This window comes from Uranotaenia lowii, chromosome 2 (genome assembly GCF_029784155.1).
Source record: "Uranotaenia lowii strain MFRU-FL chromosome 2, ASM2978415v1, whole genome shotgun sequence".
NCBI classification, from domain to species: Eukaryota; Metazoa; Arthropoda; class Insecta; order Diptera; family Culicidae; genus Uranotaenia; species Uranotaenia lowii.
Window position 1 is genome coordinate 365,932,587 of NC_073692.1, and position 25,480 is coordinate 365,958,066.

A 25,480-nucleotide genomic window follows, 5' to 3' on the forward strand; every position below is an offset into this window, starting at 1 on the left:
GTCGATCAGAATCGCTTCTTAGTACTCATTGGTGATAATTCTCTGATAAAATAAATTGAATGTCTTATTACGAGTTGCTCTGTGCTTGTTAACTGATGATCTACCTTGTTTACTTTATTTTGTCCAAAAAGCATAACTTGCTACTCAAAATATACTTCACTTAGTTATATTCGTCGGAATAATCAAAATAACATTTTTTAAATCAATTGAGAAAAAATAGTAAAATTTCCTTTCTTAAGGTTGAATTGAGTTCTTGGAGATGAATGTACCGAATATTCGGTTTTCCAACAGCTATTTTACGGATATTCAATACACATTTTAAGGAATCTATCTCACAATCATTAAAAAGGAAAAGTTACAATCCTCTTTCATCATATTGAAGCTGACAAATTTTAAGCTGATTTTCGTTTGCTTATCATTCTGCTAAAATAGCATGACATCAAAATAGCTGCGATGAAACTGAAATTTTTAAGGAAAGAATCGTTACGTAACGATGAGCATACTTCCCCCCTCCCCTTTGTCACAATTCGTAACGATCGAGCTTACTCCCTCCCCCCCCTAGGAGCGTTACGTAATTTATGGATGCCCCCTAAGGCAATAATACAACCAGGTCAGTCGAAATTTCAATTTAGTAAGCACTTACAAATCCAATGGCTTTTTGAAGTTCGAGGTAAATATGGGCTTAAGTTGATGTTCTTCGTTTTATTGATGGATTATCGCCAATCTGGCCAATTCAGCTTTTAGTATTAGATATGAGTTTTAGCGATTAGAGAAAGAAATGATTGCAGAAAGTTGATAGAGTCGTTGCTTCAATTTTTTTAATAGCCATTATATAATTAATTTTATTTTATGAAAAATCACGCATTAGTCATATGAAAATCCAAGAATTTTATGCGAAAATAAATGAGAGATGTGCTCTAAAAGAAGGTGTTCTTCCGAAAAAGAAAAACACATAGTTTTACTATAACTGAAACCCATTTTGCCTGGCGTGGTCTTTAATTCTGCGATCTCTGCAGTTTAGGTACTTATGATATAATTTATTTGGCTAACAATATGCATAATAAACTAGTTCACTTTTCGGCTTTTTTCGCTGATCGCAACGCCACTTACAGGGTTTGATCCTCATTCATTTTCAAGTACTCTGACCAAATTTGAGCTCATTTGAGTAAGTTTCTGGCGTGCGCTAGGAGTTTTATTGAAAAAAGTCCATTTTTCTGGAAAATTTTTCTAGCAAGCTGTTGTTAATATAAAATGATAATTTTATAGTGCTCAGTGATTGGTATGACAAGCATTCGTATGGACCTGTTTTAGATAATTGACTTAATCAAACCGAAAAAATTTAAAAATTCATAAAGTAACAACTTTTACAGAAAATTTACTTACAAGTTACGAGCTTAAAATCAGTAGTAAATAGAAAAAAAATATTTTCGATATAAACTTTTCATAAAAAGATAGCCTTATTTATAACCTTCAATTTGATGTACAACACTTAATTATCGCAACAGTACAAGGAAAGATATTCAAACATTCACATCACATTCTTTGAATCATAATGTTGTCTCCATTCAAGTTTTAGCATCATGCAACCTGCAAAACGTGGCATCAAGAGGACTTGCTTACAACTTGATCAAAGCGCGCGCTTTTTTTAACTCCTGGCCCCGTCATGGGGTACTTGATTGAATAAAATATTCTTTCTTGTGCACAAGTTGGTGTGGAGCAAACTTGAATGAAAAATATTTTATCAAATCAAATTTGTTGCATAGATATTTGAATAACTTTGCTAGCACTCTTGCGATCATTAAGTGTTATACATCAAATTAAAGGTTATAAATAAGGCTTTCTTTATATGAAATGTTTATATCGAAAATATTTTTTTTCTATTTACTACTGATTTTAAGCTCTTAACTTGCAAGTAAATTTTCTGTAAAAGTTGTTAGTTTATGAATTTTTAAATTTTTTCGGTTTGATTTAGTCAATTATCTAAAACAGGTCCATACGAATGCTTGTCATACCAATTACCGAGCACTATAAAATTATCATTTTATATTAACAACAGCTTGCTAGGAAAACATCTACGAAAATTTTACAGAAAAATGGACTTTTTTCAATAAAACTCCTAGCGCACGCCGGAAACTTACTCAAATGAGCTCAAATTTGGTCAGAGTACTTGAAAATGAATGAGGATCAAACCCTGTAAGTGGCGTTGCGATCAGCGAAAAAAACCGAAAAGTGAACTAGTCTAATGCATAAGGATTGAAAATTATACCGATGATATTAAATCACTAATAAACTGATGTAATTCCTTAAGCAAACGAAAGAATATTTTATCGCCCAGAAATTGTGGGCGACATCTAGCTCATCATTCCCGAACCATAGGCTCCTGTGTGAGCATTTCCTATTCTACTAGCGCCATCACTATCAACGGTATAATCACTAACTATTGAAATGATGGTTGATGAAAAGGGAGCCCAGAGTTACATCAGCTTATCAGTGATTAAATACCGTGTATCTGATTGCACTTCAAATCTTGACATACTCCACCTGGCGACGAGTTGAACAAGGATTCTGATTATATTCAAACAGTGTATGTATTTCCTTGAAAAGTTAGCATCTCACGAGACAAGAGCTTTAATGCGATCGTCAATTGAGATTGACCTTAAGGAACTTCTATTGGCAGTCGCAGGAGGTCAAATATCAGCCTTGAGCTTAGTCCATTGGCTTTGAGGTTGAATACCATAATAGTGCATCATTTGACAGAACAAAGAAACATAACAACGCGAACAATTGAACGAATTATGAGAGTGAGCCGTAGAGATCTTTGCAGAATACTTCAAAAGTTGTACAGATCAAAGTTATGCCACGCCAGCTACCGACCTTTGTCTCCTTTCTACGGGACCTTTACGAAGATAGCTTGAATGAAGTGGAATTTATTTTAGATAAAATCTAAAAAATCGGTATGAAATCGGTATGTTTTGCCAAAAATCGGTAATCGGTATATACCGATTCTTGGTAAAAATTTTGCTCAAAAATCGGTATAAATACCGGAAAATCGGTATGTGTGGCATCGCTGGTGATCACGTTGCCAGGGATCCACAGGTTAATGAAAGTTCAGGATGCCGCGTCACGATTTGGCGTGGCTAGGCAGGCTGTCTACTGGCAGTAAAGAAACGACTGCATCTCTGATGAAATGCTGGACGACCAGTGTGTGGCGGGAGTTTGATATCATATCATGAGAGAATTATTCTCTAACATTATTACAACAAAAACAACTTTCTAAAAGCGCAATTTCAATTCAAAGTAACATTTCCATTAGTCGCTGAAATCGTATGTTTTTATAAACTGTTTTATATTTACATATACTTTAAAAATTTCGGTGTAGATTTCATACATCATAGAATTGGAAATTCATACCCGTTTTGTTTATATAACCTTTCGAATTTTTTTCTGCGTGAACATAATTTTTTATCGGTAGTATGATAAGAGGGTTTGTAATCAGGAACAAAGATTCAGGTTCAAAATTTAAATTCAGATAACAGATTCAGGATTCAGATTTAGAATTCATGTTCAGAATCTAGATTCAGAATAAAATCGAACTTGGTTCCTGCAACTGTTTGCTTCTTACTCTGTTAAAGAATTTAATTCATATTTACAATTTAGAATCGGGATTCAAAATTCAGAATTACCATCAGATGCAGACGCATAATTCAGAGTCACAGTCAAAATTCAAAAATCATCATCAATCCCGAATTTATATAAAAATGCATGAATTGAAATCCAAATGCATTTCAGTCATTTAGCATCAAAACTAAAATTTCGATTATCCAAATTTCCCCCCTATGGTAATATTCAAAATTTTAAAGTCGATTTTTGACAAAAACAGTTTTCGAAACAACATCACTTTGGTTGAATTTCACGAGCAAAAAGTGGTTTCTCGTATTTCTCGTTTCGAATCAACTACTAGATTTGCCATTTGGAAATGTTACGCGAGATTTGCAAACATCTCAATCGCCCACTCTTTCAAGCAAAAGCATGAATACACGCTAGAGCGAAAGCTATTTTATTTGGGAAGCAAGAAGGAGAGAACACCGAAACAAACCAAGTTATAGAAAATCGTATCGACTTTGAGAAAACGGAGTCTGGCGTGCGGAAAGGAAAATAAAAACAACGAAACAAATCTGGTTAAGTTGGCAGCTCTACCTGCATAACCTAATTAAACAGTTGGTATTTTCTAGCCTCAGTGCTCAACCGATTGGCCACCAGCAACGAGCTGTTCGAAATTGGAAAAAACATCAAAAAAGGGGTTGAAACCGTGAGTATTTATTGAAACCAAATTTATATTTATTCCTGAACGGAAACTCTTTCTCTGACAGGACCCCTTCTTTTGATCGGTCTATTTTGAGCTCTCGAGATTCACCTTGTGCACTTTCGGTTCCGATATCCAAGAGGGCAACTCGCCACTTCCCTGTTGACTGAAAGCACATTCAGACGCCGCTACCAAGGAAAGCAAGTTTCGGCGCCCTCTTCCGGAGCACCCATAGATCGGAACCCCAGCAGGACCCTGGTGCTTACATGTTTGTGCCGATCTAAAGGAGTGAGCCATTCGAACCGAAGTCACCGGCCACCGCCTTTCATCCGCTGAGGGCACAACTGCCGGTTTTTTCGTATCTACTGGTGGTGGAACACGTTTTTTGAAGTCCCGTTTGTGGGATTAGCCAACTGCAGGAGGACAGTTTCGTTTCCCTAGGATCGATGCGGTGGTTCGAAGTACGAGAAGGGGTCACCGGTGCGGAAATACCCTCTCAATCGCTTGGCCAACAGATGACAAGGGAATGGAACACCAGAGATAGTCCACAGAATGGACAGGAACATCGAACGTCCTTTGGGCGCGCTGAAGTGCGCGGAATTGCAGCTGTTGTCAGCTGTATCACGCGTGCTAAAAGTGAATTGTGGTGTCCAATGTCAATGCCTGAAAGCAGTGTGGAGGACTGGATAGATCTGTCGTACTCAACGGCGGAAGTAACAGCCCACCCGATGTGGGAAGATAATACGGTGCGGCGAAGGGATTGGGCGAGACTCAAAAAAGGTCTGCCAGCGCCTAATAAACGCCTGGAAGGTATGCAACCGGAGAACCGAAGCATCTAAGCAGAACCAACCGTAAGTCGTCGTAACTTTTATCAATATTTGGGGAAGAAATATATGGGTTTGTTTCGCAGTTCGGAACCTATCGATTGAAGTTAATCAACACTTCTGCTCGCAAAAGTTTGTAGATATTTTTTTGTGGCACCGACCAAACCAACCGTTGTTACACATCATTTCTAATTTTTTCAACGTGAACATATATTTATGTCAGCAGTAAAATAAGATGATTTATAATCGGAAGAAAAACATGAACTTAACATTTCATGTAATATTTAATTTGATGTAACACTCGGTATGATACATTGTAAAAGAATTTAGATTTGGGTTTTTAATAACATGAAACCATTTAACATTACATTACCATAACATCTTACCATAATGGCCTAAAATGGGTAATCACAAGAATTGTACACCGCATTCAATTTATTATTTATAAAAACAAAAATGTTCTGAATCTGTAAGAAAGGCTCTAATCCACTGTTAAGTGTATTAAATCGGGTTTTTTTCAATGGAAACAAATATAAACTGGCAATAATCGACCAGTGGCATGAAACCCCCACAAAATGGGTATAAGGTGCAGGGGCTGAACGGAGAAAAGTTGAAATTTGTTGTTCAACGTCATATTGAAATCCAATATGGTGGCTTCCGCTGAACTTTGAAAAATGACTGAAGAGCACAAGAAACTCCCACAATATGGTTATTAGGTCAAAGGGCTCAATACGGAGAAGTCGTTTTACTATCTAAATGCCATTTTGAAATCCGGAATAACGGCTTCCACTCAACTTCAAAATGTTGTAATGAACTGAAAATCGTATGAACTTCCACAACATGGGTATCCAGTGGAAGGGCTGTACAAAAAAAAACAAAAACTGTCAAACAAAAATTTAAAAAAATTGAAGAAAGCACTGAAAACAACATACCATAATATTGAAAATAGGAACTATAACTAAAATTTTACAATTATATGACAAAAATCTGCAAGAACTATGACAAACATATAGCAAAAAATTGGCATATGAAAGAACTTTGAGTGGAATATGTCAAATGTGATAAAAAAAATTATGCAAAAAAGATGTCTAGAACCAAATTATGACAAAAAAATGAAAAGAAAAATTCACAAAAATATCACAAAAATGACAAAACTATGACAAGTGTGATAAAAATATGACAAATATTACAAAATAATAACAATAAAAAATGAAAAAAAAAATTTAAAATTGACAAAACTATGAAAAATGTTATAAAAATATGATAAAATGTTGAACAATACTTCAGATGGTCAAAGAAGACAATGAAATGACAAAAAACTAACAGAATCAAAGTTAGGACAAATACTTTACAAAAAAATTTACAAATATGTATGACATAAAAATAACAAAATTAAAAATATTACCACGTAAATCTGACAAACATTTGATAAAACTTTGAAAAAATTATGAAAAAGGTGGTAAAAATAAGGCGAAATTAACATTAAAATGGCAAAAATATGACAAATGTAATAGAATACGACATATTTCTGTCAAAACTCTGACCAAAAACTGGTTTAATTATGAAGAATTGGATAGACATATAGCAAAATTCTGATAAAAAAAAACGTAAAAAAATGACAAAATTATGGCAAATACGACAACAAAATTACAAAAATTTAATAAAATGTGACAAAAATCCATTTGACAAAAATATGACAGATGTGATGGAAATTTAGCGAAATAATGGGTAAATATGACAAAACTAGAACAAAACTATGAACTTGTGATATATTTAGCTCAGTTAGCAAGTCAGTTGCCTCCTAAGCCGATGTCCGTGAGTTCGAATACAATAGTAAATATCAAGCACAATTGAACCGAATAAGTATTTCAGTTATTTTCCGTAAACTGCATCGTTGATATAACTCGTGAATGTCATTAAGATATTAAACGCTTATAATCAAAACCAAAAAAAGGAACTTTGAAAAAAAAATAAGATAATCAAATAAAAACAATCTGACAGAACTACAACAAACATATGACGAATGAAAAAATGATAAAATTATTACAAAAACTGACAATAAAACGACAATAAAATGACAAAAATCTGACAAAACTATAACAAAGCTTTGTAAACTATATGTCATAATTTTGTATTTTTAGTCATAATTTTGTTACTTTTTCGTCAATGATTTATCATATTTTTGTCATAACTTTGTCATATTTTTATCACATTTGTAATATTTTTGGAATAAAGTTGATTTTTGTAATTTTTTAGCAAAATGTAGTCTTAATTGTCTTTTTTTTTCAGTTCAGTTTATCAGTTCATCAGTCATATTTTCCATATAATGTTGTCAAATATTTGTCAATTTTTTTTTCGCGTTTATAAATTATTGATTTTTTTTTGTCAATATTTTTTTTTTGTGGTATGCGATTTTCAATCACTTACAATAATTTGAAGTTGAGTGGAGGCCACCATATTTGATTTCAAGATGGCGTCTACAGCCAAATTCGGCTTCTAATAATCGAGTTCTTTTACCTTTTACTCATATTGTGGGTTTTTCATACACTTTTCAGTCATTTAAAGTATTTTAAAGGTAGGCGAAAGCCACCGTTGTTTATTCCAAAATGGCGCCAAAATATATGTTCAGTCCTTCTCACAAGATCGTGGCACCATGTATTCATTTCCTTAAGATTCCTCTTCATATCCCCAGTGGTCTTGTTTCCTTGGTCCTTAAAAATACAAAAAGACTTTTCAGGCGGTTTTCCGGAATTAACGCGGATTGTTTTTGGGCGGTTTGTATCCCCGGTCACATTTTTGTTTCTGCAAACTAATTTGCAAAGATGTTTTTCATGCGTAATTAGTTTTTGCAAAACTCCGAAGGATTTTTTCAGTGTTGAACCGCTTCTCAATTCGCATGTACTGTGGCTGGCTTTCAAAAACGAACTTGCGAAATTCATCCAATGAATGGACATTTTGTTTCGCTTTGCGCTCACTGGTGTTCGTACCATAATGCCTGTTATCCGGAAAGTGTTTGAGTTTTAAAGACTTTTTGATTAAGTCGACAATTTTTTTTAAATCTTTAAGCTTCTTCTTATCTTTCACTTATCTACACATCTGGTAGTGATATTTCCAAAATTTCAAATACCTCAACTTTTACCTGGCACTCCGGAAGTTGATTCTTTCTGTTGGAAATCGCTCCCATTTTTTTCTTTTGGAACATGAATTATGGCATTATTTAGCAGAAAGATAAAGTTAGAATTCTCCATCCCTTCTTCTAAAAGGTCGCGGTACACCTCTGGTGAAAATGAAACATGGGAGGCATTTGAGTAAGGAATTTTTTTTCTCGATTTTTCGAGACTCTCTCTCTCTCTTTCAAGTAGGGAGATGAGAAGGGGAAGAGATGAACTCCCTTACTATTTTTTGCATCACTTGAAAACTAATCGAGCAATTGGAATCAAATTTGGCATGAGAGTGAATTTGGGTATGAATAATGTTTTAATCATCATTGGACACCTTCTTTTTTCTTATGGGGGAATAGGAAAGTGGGAGGAGGCTTCCATATATTTTTTTTAATAACTGAAGAACAAATCAGGTATATAAAACCAAATATGCTCAGAAGTCAATTTTTTGCACAACTTTAAAATTTATCTAAGAAATGGAGCCAATTTCACATTAAAAAGGATGAGGGCTCGAGAAATGGTTTCACTTTCCTTTCATTGACTACATAGAAAGGGCAGAAAAGCTCTAAAATAATTTTTTTGGCATAACTTGAGAATTTATCAAGCAAATGGAATCTAATTTGGCATTGGAAGGTATTTGGGCACGAGATATGTTTCTCAGATTGATATAAACCCTTCTACCTTGATCGGAGAAGAAAGGGGTTCCATAAAATTTTGATGTATCACTAAAGAACTTATCAACCAATATGGAATTAAACTTGATAAAGCCTAGCTCATTCAGAAATGAGACACTTGCATTTGGTTATAGCTAAATGTCTAGTAATCGGACATGCAAAATTTTTGACTGCGTTGTGTTACCTGTAAAAAGTTTTATCCTGCCACATTTTTTTTTAAATTTAAATCAAACGCATTCACAAGATATTCAAGATGCAAGAGAAGAAGACAAAAACAATTTGGCAGTTTTCTATCAAATCCATCATTATGAAATCGAGATTTGACAAAACCTTTGTTTGTATCGAAAATGCCTATACATGAGTGGTGAAAAAAATGTAAACACTGCCAAGAATGACCAGAAAGTTCAAGAAATTGTTAGAGAAAATTACTTGAGAGAAAACTACGGTTCAAGATCATCAGCAAATCCAAAACTTAAATATACCAGCATTTTAAATTATGAATAAGCAAAAAACCTAGTGTAAATCTCTAAAATTTCCAGCAAATTTGTCCCTGAGAGGCTAGAAGTGTTGCCTAAACCTCAAAAATATAATTGTTTGCTAGTTCCAAAGCTCGAAAATCGTGTAGCCGGTGCCGAGCCAATGCAACAGATAAGTTTTGATAAACGAAAAAAATAATAAAATAACAAGGTATTGCAGATTAGTTCTGTTACATCTCTGCTTTTGACATCAAAATAAGGTTTATATTTTCTGGTTGTTTTAGGAATAATATCATGTTTTGGAAAGACTCTGCTTCAGTGAAAAAAAAAACAAAATTTTCATGGTGAAAACTTGGAATAGCCCATTTTTAAAACTCCATCATTAACGCTCTCAATTAATCGATTTAACGTGTCTTGTGCTGTATTTATTTTGTTTTTTTCTGATTTTGCCAGCTGACATTTCAGATTAAACGTGTTTGAGTGGCACAAAAATTATCAAGTTTTGGTAAATTCCAAACAGCTGAATCCATTTGTCTCTAGTTTCTGTCATATAAAAAGTAATCTTCAAAATAGTAGCGGATATTGAAGGATAAATATTTGAAGTTTTGATGGGAGATACCAACAATAAAATATGATTATTCCCTATAAAAAAAGATAAATAATTAATTTGATATTTTTCCATAAATAATCATAAGATAACTTTTATTTTCTCTTCAGAAATTTCTTCGGTCAAACGAATGGTTTTCAAGATGTGCGAATTCATAACTGTTCTATTTTTAAAATAAACTAAGCTTTATAAAAAAGTTTTGTTATTGGCATAGTAAAATAAATCATAAAAACACAGTGAAAATTTCATATAACATGAAATCATGTTTGGAATGCATTCCGAAACTCCAGCTTCAGTTCTCATTTTAAAATGTTGAAATTGACTTAAAATTATGAATACAATAAAAAAACAAAAGATATATAAATTTAAAAAAATTAAATCAAAAAAAATTTTTTTTAATTTTACAAGTTTTATTTATTTTAAGAAAGTGTTACAAAGTGTAATCAGGTCAACTAAGGCAATGATCATTTAGTATCCGGGCACTTTATTTCGGTGATAGCTTCGTTAATAGAGCTCGGATATGCAAAACTTTAATAGCGTTGTGTTGGTTATGAAAAGGACTATCTTGCCTATTTTCGATAGATTTTTTAGTTAACGTGTGTTTTAGATATTTACGATTCAAAAAGACATAGTAAAAATAATTGTGCACAAATTTGCTCCTTTTACGCATTTTGCGCCTCGAAAATTCTTCATTGTTGACTTGAAAGCTCATGAACTGTTGGTTTTTTGGGATTTTTTTTCGAACCAAATGGTTAAGAAGTATAAGGAGCCACTCTAGGATCCACACGAAGTTCAAACCAACCATCGGAGTGCAACCCTTGATCTTAAATATGGTATAAAGTCTATGGTTATTGGGGATAACTGAATGCAGACTCCTTAAATAATGCAAAAAATCCATTTCCGGCAGGCAAAAAGTGTTGCCTGACTAGAAGACACCAAGTTAATAACTAATAATGATCAGTTCCAAAGATCGCAATATGTGCATCCGGATTTTACGCAATATGACTGATGTGTTCTGATGGACAACAAAATTAATGTTAAAACCAGATTTAAGAAATCAAATTCTTCGAGATGCCTACTCATGAAAAGATTCCAACCAGATTCCAATTGCTTTTACCACGTGAGTTTGTGTGAAATATCATGATTTTGCAAAGGTTTTGCTTCTGTGGTAAAAAAAATAAACCAATACATGACTGAAAAAAGTGTGCAAAGAAAAAAAAGAGATTTTATGAAAAAGTTAGAGTATTTCTTGATATCATTGATAAATAGTTTTTTATATATTTTTACATTAAATGTCATATTAATACCTTCATTTCCTCCATAGAAAGTTTTTCGATCAAATGAATAGTTTTTAAAATACACACGTTTGTAACTGCCCGGATACTAAATGATCATAGCCTTAGGCTAATATTAAAAGGATTGTTATGTTTGTTTGTGACGCAAAGACCCAAACACTATTGGCATGAAGAAGTTTTTAAGGGTCAGGAATTGTTGCAACGAAGCTAGAGGCCCTTTTCCTTCATAAAAAGGGGGACCATCATACAACCTAAAAGTAAAATTAATTTAAACTCGAATAGTTGGTGGAGAAGTTCCAACAAATCAAAATTTGTTTCAATTGTAGTCGTTTTATCATCTTTATGGCATGCGCGACAAAATATTAACGTAGCAGTTGGCGGATCGTTATTAAAAAACTTATCCAGTGACCATCCATCTTACTGTGTGAGATATTTACTCTGGGGCTCGAACTAGCGGATGTCGGCTCAGGAGGCGACTAACTTTGTAACGGGTACATAAAGTCGAAGCAATATTATTTATTTATTCCTCTACCTTTATCAAACGATTCATTCATTTCTTCCATTGTTAATAATAAGCCTAATATAAATTCAATATTATTTTTGCCAACGGTTCGAACATGCCAATAGAAATTTTGCCCTTATTAAAACGACTCAAGACAAGAACGAAACAAACACCTAATATCATTTGAAGCACCACCCCAGTCATCAATCATTAAATAACACATCTGAGTGACCGACACAATTCTGGCGGCAAGCACGTGACTCTAGATGCTATCTTCTGTAGGCCACCGACCACTTTCTTATTTTGGCGTCAGTTGAATGACCTCTTTCGGGGGCCTTTGTGCACTTGTTTTGGGAAAGCAAAAGTTGGGCCTCTATTATTCGGGTCCAGAAGGGGAAGACGAGGACTACTCGAAGAATTCGCGAAATGGGATCTAATTGTTTGACTTCGCGGTGCGACTTGTTCGTATCGGGAGTTCCGGTTGCGAAGTCAAGCTAGATCAGGTCGATCAGCGGACGATTGAGACTCCAAGCTCACTTACGTCCGGTGATTAGTAGAGTCAGGATCAAGTAGTGTTCATTATTCAAAGTCGACAGTCTGTGTCAGGTGAAAGACAGCTTAGGGAAGTGCAGTGCAAAAAAGTGGTGCATTTACTAGTAGCCACAGGTACGCACACCCACCGCAGCTTACACCCTAGAAGACGGTCGCCGGGCCCGTCGCGAACCCGCGGGGTCCAGCAACAGCAACAGCACATCCCGCCAGTTTCTCCTAGCCACATTGGAACACGACACCAAAGTCGCTTGCACCACGAGGAGCCGACAGCAGGTTGGTCGGCGGCTGATAGACTAGACTGGCCCATAACAAAAAAAATCAATATATTCCACGCGGCACCCCCTAGATTGGTGCATTTAAGTGAAAAAATGACTTTCTGAAAGTTTCAGGTCATTTGGCAGAAGCACGAGCTGGCGCAAAGGACTTGAAATTTGTATGGAGATTTTCGGCAAAATGTATGAAAAATCGACATTCTTTCACTCTTGGTGTTCTAAAATATGTTACTAGTATGCTAGAAAGCTCAGAATTTCAGGAATTGTAGCTCAAACAATGACAAACAAGTTTGTAGAAGATTGTGATGCAATACGAGTTGACTGTGATGAGTTATTCGTAATTTAATGGGTGATTTTTTTTCGAATTTCTTTGATATATCGTGAAAGGTGTATGGGCTAATAATCGCACTAACAAGATCGCATCGTCACACAATGAGAATAACAAATAGAAAATTTGTGACCTTTCTTTCAACTTTTTGCAAAGATATATGTTATAAAATAAGCTAAAACTTTGCCTAGGACACTAACTTTCTATCTGTTATCCTTATTGTGTGACAATGCGATCAAGTTGTTAATCCACCTTTACATATATCGATGAAATGCGAAAAAAATCACACATTCAATTGCAAATAACTCATCACAGTCAACTTGCATCGTGTCACAATCTTCTACAAACTTGTTTGTCATTGTTTGAACTACAATTCCTGAAATTCTGAGCTTTCTAGCATACTAGTAACATATTTTAGAACACCAAGAGTGAAAGAATGTCGATTTTTCATACATTTTGCCGAAAATCTCCATACAAATTTCAAGTCCTTTGCGCCAGCTCGTGCTTCTGCCAAATGACCTGAAACTTTCAGAAAGTCATTTTTTTAGTTGAATGCACCCATCTAGGGGGTGCGGCGTTGAAAAAAAATAGTTAAAATCATCCCATACAAAGTTGGGCCAGTCTACTGATAGACGTACCGAGATTCGCCGGACGATCCACCAAGCCAAACCGTATCTCATTCAACCAAGCTTCCGGCAGGCCACGCTACATAGCTGCGCAAATGCTATGCGGTGACCGGCCGAACAAAAAAAGGTTCTAATCACCCCGTCTTAGCTACCTGCATAGTCCTCGACCAGCTAACATCAGCCGGGAGAACGATAGGTAGCCGCAAAGGAGCGACTGAACGTGGCAAGACTACTACTAAGTCCCGCCCAACAGCTAGCAATTCGATTTTTACCGTTTCTTTTAAGCCGGATAAACAAAGTGTTTTTCGCACTTTCTGGCGGAAAAATCGCGTTTTTCGGACTGGCGAGCCGACGAAAGTAGCCTTTTCACCACCCACGCGGTGGAAAAATCGAAAAACCAAATGAAAATCAAATGATTTTCCAAAGCAAAATCGCTAAGTAATTTAGCAACAACCAAGCATCTCCACCAAAAATGCACTGCTAGATAGAAATTCGAATAGAGAAAAAATCGTTTAGGCCTAAACAGTATGATGTAAACACTACACGACACACATCAAAATCAATAAAACGAAATCGATTATTGTAATGGAAAAGCGAATATTTTTGTAATGATCGACTGATTGGGATAACTGGAAAGGGAGTCACACGCTGTTCGTTGTTCGGGATTTATTTTGTATCTTTACTGCGGAGATTGGCCGCGAATCCAATCGATTTCTGTCTCTTCTGGTCCAGGTAAGGGGTTTGGTCTTGTCCGATGATTAGCGCCCCTAGCTTGCTTTCGTAACGAACAGCTAACTCCCATTTCCACGGATTTCTCCCGGGTTTTGTCTCGACTTCGGGGCGGCCCTTAGGGGTCGAAGTACGGATCCCTTTTTAGAGTCCCTTCCGCTTCTTTCCCAAAATCGGGAATCAAAAGGAACTCGCGACCGAGTCTCATCAGCTGGGCAAGATAAGAAAGGGTAGGTGGTCTTCCAAACGGAAGTGGCGCTTAAGCCACCTGCTTAAAACCGGAAGCGTGTCGGGCCTCTCGTTATAACTTTCCAACTGAGCTATATCACAAGCCCATGCCTTCGTTTTGATTTTACACTTTATGAGGTGAATATTAAAGTTTTGTAAAATTTCAGGAAAGAAAACAATTTTTAACAGTCTTATTTCTACAAGATTTGATTTAAATTTTTCCCAAATGGATATGATGAAACACACACAGGAGTTTAGTTAGTAAGGATATAATTTTTATGATCATGAAAAATTTTAAAAAAACAATTCTACATATTTGAAGAATATATATAAACAAAATTTTCGTGGAAAGGTTACAAATAGATTGAACTTTCTGAATTGGTATCATATTCATCAAAACTAATCATTCAACCCATGAAGGGTACTGAGAGGAAAGTGGGAGTGTGCGATTACAACCCTGGGTTGTAATGATGATAAACTCACCTTGCCATTGAGCACGTTCCGGGCAGCTTCCAGCTCCTCCGGTACCGTAACTCGATCGTCCGACGAAAGTGTCCTGATGGCGGCTGACAGCTGTGAAGGGGCCGAAACACCGTACGAGTTCTCGGCTCGAACCACAAAAATGTAGGACGTTTCCGGCTGGAGACCACTGACGGTGGCCGTGTTTCCGGCGATTTGATGCAACGCAATTTGCCAACCGCCAGCAGTCGTGTCCTGGTTTTGGCCGTCTGGGCTAAATTGTTCCACCGTATAGGTGAGAATGGTCGGCGATTGGGATTTGTCCTGGGAACGGGCCCAGGTGAGTGTTACGTTGGCATTGGTGATGTTAAGAGCTCGAGGGGATCCTGGTGGGGATGGCGTTTGATCCGGGTTTGCCGAGCGTTGCTGAGGAATGGGGAGATTGTCTTCGACCTACAGAATAGAGAAACAAAATAGATTACTCATTTAAATTGATTTGCTAGATACAAATTTTTCTACAAAACTGACCATGAAAAATAAATATTCAGTAAGACGGTGTATGCCTTTAAAATGAAAAATTGGAATGGTAATTATTGATAGATTCTGTTAGTGTACTAAAAATTGTATCTCAGTCTAGAATGTCTCAATCGAGTTCTTAAAAATTCTGTTGTTGAATTTTTCTTAACACTTACCATCAGATAAGCACTCCATGAAGCAATCTCAACAATTGCCTGTGGAGCCGCTCTGGATTCTTTCCTAGCCACGCATCGGTACCATCCACTGTCGTTCCGCTTCAAATCTGTAAAAAATAAGAAATAAAAATCTCATCAATTAAGTTAAATAGAAGCACTTAAAATGGTACATCAAAATCAATCCTCGATGACGGAACTTTTTCAACCAAATAAAAAATCTAATAAAAGCACAATAAACTTTGTCAACGCAATCAAAGCAAAAGATATTTGAATCCCTCCCCAGATTCTCGTTCTCAATAAATCCCATCACCCCGACTTGACTCCCAGACGGAAGCGCATAAAATTTCGTCAGATGTTACCACAAGACCTCTCGAGTCTTGTTGCTGCACCCAAATGCACTTATGAAACCACAATCGTTGAAGAACAAGGCAAACGAGGGATGTGGTCAGGACAGGAAAACTATTCCAATAAAATCCCGATTCCTAAATTATAAGAAAGAATGTTCCCGTTTCGGAAAATGCACCAAGCCTTGCAGCATCACTACTTCTCCATATCCATATATCGAAAGGGGCCAATCATCAGGCTGCTTTAAACTTGGAACCAGACCAGAGGACTAGGACATACCCACATACATCTGGGGTACCCTACAAAGCCTTCTGGAACGATTTCTTCACATAATTTGTTTCCGGAAGATCCCCGGTTTGGGGGTTGTCCCTGAAGAAGGGTCCCGAGAGAAGGCTGGAAATTTCTTATCCCCAAGCCAATCTCCCGCCAGGCTCAGGTCTTTTAGATTGTAGTAAAAGGACGTCGTCGTCGGTATCATCCTGTCGGTACCATATCGGTGTCCTAGTTTTCATCCTTGAGCTTTTTCTACTTCTCACAGGCTGGTCCTTGCGTTAGTTGATATGTGTGCTTTTTGCTTACTATTGCCCAGGAAGTAGAGAATAAACAGCTGCACGTATGTTGGGCCTTTCTTTGCCGGAACATGAACCAACATAAATATGTAGATCGCTGCTGCTTGAAACCAGGATGAATGAATACAAAGTAGGGCTTTACCTTTCTTAGAGCGGGTGTTCATGATACACGAAGAATGAGAAAAATTTACATTTTAGAATTATTACTAAAGAATTCATGTTTCCATTTAAGATGGTCAGGGCTTGTGATATAGCTCAGTTGGCAAGTCTGTTGTCTCCTGAGCCGATGTCCACGAGTTCGAGCCCAAGAGTAAACATCGAACACAGTTGTACCGGGTAAGTTTTTCAATAACGATCCGCCAACTGCAAAGTTGATAAAGTCGCGAATGCCACAAATATTGTATGCATTAGTGTTTAAGTAATTCACATCAGGAAGACAACCACATTGTAACAATTTAAAAGATACTGTAATCTTACGTTACATAAATAAAAACATAATAATAATAATAATAATAACAAATATTGTAAAACGACTATAATCGAAACAAAAAAAATCAACAACTTTGTTGAAGACTGCAATACTTTTTGCTTTCAAAATTTCAAAGATTCAGTTTGAATCAAAATTCATAGAAATTACATCAAATTTCTGATTTTCCGAAACAATGAGAAAAATGCGGGGAAAAAACTTATTTCATTTTTTCTCAAAAGTAAATATGTCTCGTAGTCATCGATTAAAAAGATCATTGATTTAAAGCCTCTATTTTCAATACATTTGTAACATTGTGTTTTTTTTGTTCCAAAAATAGTCCAAAAATTAGTTGAATGAATATTTACCTTTTTTCAAATGTAAGTATTGAATGTTTGTATTAAAATAAAATGCAGATTTGGATTAAACACGCTCTAATCAGTTTAAATTGATTCTTTTTTGGAAAAATGTTAATTTTATTGCCTCGATTTCATGATTGTTTAGTTAAATTTTAAAATTAATCAAAATTTAATTAGGTTTGAGTCGTTTCAAATAAACGAATTAAAAAATAAAAAATACGCATCGTGTCCATCGAGGAGTAAAAAAAATTCACTTAATTTAAATATTTTTGGAACAAATTCGTCACTACTCCAAACGAATGGTTAAAGTTTCATTTCGTTCGTAAAACATTTAATTGAGTTAAAATTCTTGTAAAAGGGCTTGAAATTCAAAGGCACATCAATGAAAGTAGAGTTTCAAAAGATCATCAGAAAGAACATCAGAAGAGAATCCTTTTTTTCACAACTGAATTTTTGATTTGGAAATATAATTCTTCAACCACAGTTCATAATGAAAATTGAATTTCAGAAACGATATCGATAACGATAACGATATCAGAATAATAATCAAAAATATAAAAAATTTAAGTTTACAGCAATGGCCATCAAAAATTTATGTCGAATATTTGCTTTCGATTGTTAAACTGCAAATGAGAATCTTAAAATTTTATTGTATTAATTTTGCACTGATATAAAAAAAATCTTTGGAAAAATTTTATAAAAGAAAGATTTCGCAAATTACTCTTCAAAAAATTCAAAGCTCTAATATAAGCAGTTTCGTTAATGAGCTCACAAGTCGATAATTTTTTTTGATCCCCTGATAAACAAAACACGAAAATCATCTATTCATCAATATTTTTATCGCATGAAAAATAAAAAAAATCGCAGATTGAAGTTGTATCAAAGGATATCGATATAAAATATTTAAGAAAATTGGTCAAATAAAGTTGTAATTTCTGCTTTAATTTTGAAATTTTAACGAGCAAGGACAAGCCCTCCTACTAGACTTTAAAAAAATGAACCTTTTTTTAAGTAGCATTTTTGACCGATTTTTCAAATAATTATAATATCACCAAAAAGTGAGCTCTTGGACCACGCCTGGCACAGTGACAAAATTTGAACAAAAATCTCAAAAAAGCAAACCTGTAGATTGACGGATCTAAAACAATATAATGCTTTTTTCGTAAAATTATCTTAAAAACTCAATTTGACGGTCAGTTTTTATCGAAAACATTAGTGTGATGAGTTATAACCCAGAGCAAAATAAACATTCCTTCAAAAAACTACATTCCAGCAAAAAACAATTTCCAGTTTAAAACAATTATAGTATGTTTTAAAAAGTCTAATCTGAATTTATGAAAAGCATTAAACACAATTTGTCCCAGTCCCTTTTACTATTTTTTTTTTATTTTAAGCTTCACGAAACCGAAAAAGTCATGCTTTACCGATTTCGTTTTTCCATTTGACATGCATCGTCCGATTAAACCTTTTTTTTGTAAATTTTGTTGAATGCATTTTTATGCTTATTTTTTTTAAAATAATTTATATAAACCGACAACACCCAAGTTAGATTTTTAATCTTGGTTAATAAATGATGAATTTTGTTAGGATATTAAATCTAATCAAACCAAATAAGTTTAAATGCAAATAACACAAGGGAGTTGCATTTTCGATGCCAATGTAACATTTACTAGTTTTTTTAATATTTAATAGTTTTGCTTGAATTGATAACTAATACACCTAGATGAAAAAGTTTATTTTGAATCTATTTTGAATATTCTTCCTTTATTAAATTATTTAGATCTTTCCTAAATATTTCAATTTCTAAATTACAATGCTTGGAAAAATATTCTAACTCAAACTTGTTGATCCATACTTAAATCAGCGCATAATTTTCAGGGATGAATTATCAGTTCGTTTAATGAGCTTTTTTTTTCAAAAATTCCAAGCAGACAATTGCTATTAGATTCAAGAAAGTTATTCTTTTTATAGTTCAAAACGTTTATAACGTTTTATTCTGATAATGTAAAAGGGCAATCTCATTTGATATTTTAAACACTTTAAACACCTGGCTTTCATTATAATTAAACTGAACCTAGGTTTTCTTCAGCATTATTTTTCTTTTATTTACCTTCTTCCATAAATTATACAGCATTTGAGAACTGCTTCTAGTTCATTGATCAAATAATCAATTCAAACGAATTACCAATCATTTCATTTTATTATCAATTTGTTTTAAAAAATCACTTTAAAATATAAAATTCAATATTCGAATTGAATAATGACATTGTGGAATGTGTAACTTAAGGAAAGCTTTGAAAAAATTCTCCTAATCAAATGTGCACCTAACATCGGATTCATACCCAAGTCACCAAAAGTTCCAAAGGATGGAGCTTTACTTAGTTTTGCTTTAAGAATTCTATAAGCTTAAAATTTAAATTCTTATATTCTTTATTCATCAAGTTGCAAAGATACTTATTCTTGGTCATTGAAAGTTCACATTTAGCTTAATTAAAGGTACTCGAGAGGATTTTTCACATTTTTTTTAAACTTATAAACTAAGAGTGCCAGATTTTTTCCAGCACGTGTCCGGGCCGAACAAATCTGGGCTGTTTTATTTTAAAACTTAGCTCATCTTGACCAAACCATTTGATTAAAAAATTGTCTTAAATCCGGGCATCATATTAAAAAAAATTTGACCAATATCCGGAAAAATTTGGCCAAGACCAAGGCATTTCTCATCAAAAATGAAAAATAAAAACTTGAAAAGCAAATCTTTTCATAGAAATTTATCAGCAGATTTGAAATCGTATTTAAGGCTTTCAGAAAGCTTTTATGATTATTTTTATGACGTTTTGAGCGTATAAAAAAAACATTTACAACACAATTTGTTTTTTAAGTTTGATTTGAGAATAAGAATGAGAATAAATCAGGGCAAAATCCGGGCTTTTCCAATGAAAGCCGGGCATCCGCCGGATCGGACTTTTCCGAAATTTTATTTTAAATATCCGGACAAACACGAATAAAACCGTGCAATCTTACAACCTTATTATAAACCCTTAGTGTCCATTGGGGTCTTTAACTCGAGAAAATTTAAAATCAATTTTCCTTAGGGCTTGGTTTCGACTTTTGACTGAAAATTAGAAGTCGTTGAAAGTAGCATAGAATATTTTTTTGCACTTCAAACGACTTGAAAAATTTGAACATCAATTTGACTAGAGTGTTTCTTATGAACTTTAAACGAAATATTGGCTTTCAAACAGAACTTCTATTGAACTTCCATGCAAATTGAGTTGTGTCGATTGTTTTACAGCTTTTTACTTTTTTTTTAAATTTTCGGTTATGTTCTTAATTCGATACAGTGAGCATAAGATGGAAAAATAAGCCGGATAAATATTGGAACTTAAATTGGTTAAGGTAGAAACATTAAAATATGGAATCAAGGAATCTGAAACTCGTTTATTTTAATTTTTTCTTTTAAACCCGTGACTCATTTCAAATCTAGCCGGATTGGCATAAGCAATTCGATGTTTTTAAATCAATAATTTTGTCGTGGTTGATGTAGTAGATTATTTTGTGTATATTCAATTTTTATTTTTGAGCTTTTCCCCTGAGTAGAATAATCAATCGGAAAACGAGAAACAAGAAATCTTCTAATAAAATCGTAAAGTTTTGAGTGTTTTTTTTTTCAATTCTGAATTCGGATAACAAAATTGATTAGAGATATTCAATATATTTTACGTGAGCGTTTCATGGGCTTAAAGTTCTTGTTTCAATTTCATATTGTTCTGTCTTATTGTTTTAGATCATAGATTTTACTCGTTCATAACATTTTGCTTTTTTTTTATAGTTTAAGAAAGAGACGAAAAATTTAGTAGAACAAAGTGAACTTTCCAATATCTAGTTGGTGGCATATTTTGGTAAAAAAATATATATAGGCTCATTAATATGATCTGTATTTGTATAATACAATATGTTCTTTGTTTTGTTTCAATTTATATAATTTTTTTTAAGAATTTCGAATCCAGTTAACATTTTTTCCTGAAAAATAGTAGGTAGTGTGTTTTTAAACGATTGGGCGTTATTGAAAGTATTTTAAATCATGTGATAGGAATTTGCAAAGTGCTTAAATTTTTGAGATAGTTGTTCAACGTTTTTTTTTTCTATTTTAAGGTTTGTGTTGAGTTTTGAATTCGAATTGCAATAATATGATAAATTGATAATTTTTAACGAAATATTACACAAGTATTTATAATATTTATTTCTCAGTTTTAAAACGTGTTTGAAACGCGTTCTGAGACATTTATTATAAGGTTATTATAATTAGGAATCCATCCTTTCGGGAGTCAAAATATTATTTGTTATTGAAAAAAAGTATTTTTTTTTTATTACTTCATACATGTTTTTCTAAATTTCTCTGTGATTTTTCATTACATTCAATAATGTTTGGATGAATGAAATTTTGAAATTAACAAAGGCGTAATGCAAAACAATCGTATTTATAAAAATATTTATGAAAAAAATTGGTGATTGTTCGAATAATATTTATACACCAACAGTGTAGACATAGGATAAAAAAAAGCAATATAAAGTTTGTGGGTGATATCATTTAGCCAATCCGTCATATTGGGAAAGTTTTTTACGGCATCGAAAAATGTTAAAATTTATACATCTATTGCTCGATTTTTTAAACTTTCTATGAGAATCAAAAGTCACAAAAAACTATTCCACGAAGTGAGAAACTATGTCATCAAAATTTGGTTATTATTAAATGATAATTCTATTACATAACATGAAAAGTAAAGAAGATCGAGAGTACTGATTGATTTAAAAATCATGAATGAAGATAATGATATCAATTTTTGGCCTGAGTATTTTATAGAAACCTGGACTGTCTGAAAGACTGTTTTTAAAATTTGGCAATTTAACAACTGTAAATCAAAAACATTTTACATGCTAAACATTTTCGATAGTTTAAACATAGAATATCTTCAATGTTTGAACAATTAAACTTCTTTAAAACAAAAAAAAAATTCAAACCAAAAACTTTCTAGTGCTTTAATTTATTTTCAAAAAGATATGAGGGAATTTAAAAGCTAATTATCAAATGTAAGTTTGCTTTGAGATTGAATAAAAGAGAACCAATAAGAATTTTCAAGATTTTTTTCAGTTTCATTTATAAATTCCTTAATCTCACTTCAAGGTGCATTTCTGCACATGAGTACCAAAAACCCTTGATTTCCTTCCCTAATATCCCAATGCGCTCCTGTCTTATTTTCGAGAAAACTTTTATGCTAAAGACATTTGCGCGAGCGATTCCCCACTCCTGCTTCCAGAATAAACAGCCACTTGAAAATTCCTTCTGTCAGGGCAGGACCTTGTGTGTATGTTTTCTTACTTTTTTTTTGTTCCTGTCTTCATCCTTGTGTTGTGCACTTACCCGAATGGGAACAGTTTAAAGATCAGAAGAAATATGTGAATCTTCCTTCGCTTTACCCTCTAGTCCGAAAAGGAACATCCTTAAGGGTAGTTTGAGTAGTTTCCCGAGAAAAGCTTGTTCTCGCTTGTGCATCTCTTTGACCCTTTTGGGGTCTTACCACCATGAATTGCTTCCATGTTAAGTGCAGCACATGGTTATGTGAGATGGAAATAAAACCCTTTGGCAAATGCTTAGTGCTTTCCTCGAAGTGTAGGCAAATATCTATTGCATATGGGATGCACCTTTTCTGGGGGAGAACAAGATCCTCAATTTGATAGCCTTAATCGTAAGGACGATTTTATGTGAGAATGTTAACAGCTTTCGGGAGAAATTGGAAATAAATTGAAACAGTTCTTATTTATATTACTTGAGTTCAAAATGCCTTTTGATTTACTACAGCATGGAAATGGATTTTTTTTTCACAAAAACAAGAACAAACAGACCATTACTTAAACATATTGAAATATGAAACTGAAACCAAAATTCAACAACCAAAGGTCCTCGAATCCAATGCGGAAACAATGAATAACATTTTATGGGGCGGATTTTCAACACCCGTTTGCCAGATTCTGGACCCAAGATAGTGGAAAAAGCAACAAAAAAATCAACCTATCACCTACAGCTGTTTTCACTGCAAAAGCGAGGTGAATCGAAATGTCCTGGACAACAAAGTTATGGGAACCCGGAAGTGAATTTTGCCTCTTTCTCTGAACCGGAAACCATCGGAAGTGTGTATCTGTAGGTATTGCTCACTCTCGTCTTTGATTATATGGCACCGATAAAGCTCACATATTTATGTTAGTCTAGAATCGTTCCAAAGTTGCCACCAGTTTTTTTCTGGAAAAAGATGGGGTTTCCTTTTGAGATCTTAACAGTTCCGGAAGTGTGGGAATGTGACCGTCTGGCTGTTAGGATTCTGTTTCCTTTTTCCCCTTTTTCAGGTACAATTGGGGGTTTGAGGAAGAGACCACTCTTTTTCTCTTTGTGCTTGAGGTCGTAAGTTTGGTTCTGCAGCTCTCTATCTCAAGTAACAGAAGATGGGGGTAAGATATCTTAAGTTTGGTTTGAGAAAACAGTTCTAAGGAAAATATTTCTTTGAGGTTTCGCCACCTCATCATTGATAAGAAGCTTGCCCTGAGACAGAATTCGCTCAAGATGTGTTTATGACTACTTCTGCTCACTTATGGAGAATCAACATTTGCGGAAAATTTCCGCATTCGTGAATCCTCAATTGGTGTCATCATTAATTGAGGTAACACTCAATCACTTCCAGCCGAAATATAGCAAAACAATATGAAATCTGAGAAGTAGTAAAATAACCAAAACGATGTTTATTCTTTCCCCGACAAATAAAAAAGAAATGTTATGCGTCGACAAAATTGTGTCAATGTAATCACAAACCGAATACACGATTAGATCGACAACTGCCTTCTCTGACAGTCTAACGAATTCGACGAGGGACGGAAGCGCGTGTTACCCAGGTGAAATGATGATGCTCCATGGTTCGCTGCAAAATATACCTTCTCTAGTTGAGGAGGAGGACACACTTGATCGGTTGTGAAGCGGTGAAAATATATTCACAACAACCTGTAGAACCATCACTTCTGAAGATGGTTTCTAGAAGCTTTAAGTGGGAGAAGAGCATGTCGTCGTAGCTACCTATCCACTATGGGATTGATTTGTCAATCTACCTTCCTACTTAGATTTGGATATGCATGACGGTATTGACGAATTCGGTGACAAAAGCGGCACAATTCTAGCTACTTGACATGGTATAAATTTTTCGAGGGTGTGGGTGGGCGCACTGTGAACAAAATCTTAAAAAAAAAAAAAGCTAGAGTAATTTTATAGGAAAAATAAAGAAAAAACTTTTAAAAATAGTGCAAACCGTTTAGAAAACGTGTCTCAAGCTTTCAAGGTTTATTCTTTTCATTTTTTTTAACAAATAATTGTCTTACCTTGGATCTGGAAAAACTCAAGGATAATCAAAATTCAATTATCTGACAATGAGAAATATTTTAGTTAGGTTTGTCAATGACTTCTTCGTGGAAGTCACCTAAACTTCTTCCATACGATACATTCATACGATACATTTACATAAGACTGGTCCATAACTATAAAAATCCTTATTTTCGACGCAATACCCTCCAGTTTGGTGTTTTTAGATGAAAAAATGTTTTTCTAAAAGATACAGCTCTATTTGCTGAAGCACGAGCTAGCGCAATCGACTTCAAATTTTTTTGGAGATTCTTGGTAAAATGTACGAAAAATCAACATACTTTCATTCTTAGGGTTATCATACGCACACTTTTAAGAGTACATGTACTCTTTTTTTTAACGAGAAATTGACGTACTCGACTATTTTTTCAATGTTGCTGAATGTATGGGAGAGTGGGGAATCATGGGCCACTTTTTTTCTTTGTTCCATAACTTCTTTATTATAAAAGATATTTTTTTTTATAATTTTTTTTTTGTTTCGATTATAGTCGTTTTACCATCTTTATGGCATTCGCGACTTTATCAACGTTGCAGTTGGCGGATCGTTATTGAAAAAA

General features: G+C 34.3%; 1 protein-coding gene across 1 annotated transcript in view; it reads right to left on the reverse strand.

Moving 5' to 3' along the window:
- LOC129742912 (roundabout homolog 1-like) overlaps window positions 1-25,480 on the reverse strand; it is a 473,757-nt gene that overhangs the window by 33,255 nt on the left and 415,022 nt on the right. The window contains exons 8-9 of the mRNA XM_055734853.1: window positions 15,729-15,835; window positions 15,061-15,489 (exon numbers count right to left, since the gene is read on the reverse strand). Of these exons, the coding sequence (XP_055590828.1) occupies window positions 15,061-15,489; window positions 15,729-15,835 (536 nt within the window). The remainder of the gene's footprint in view (window positions 1-15,060; window positions 15,490-15,728; window positions 15,836-25,480) is intronic.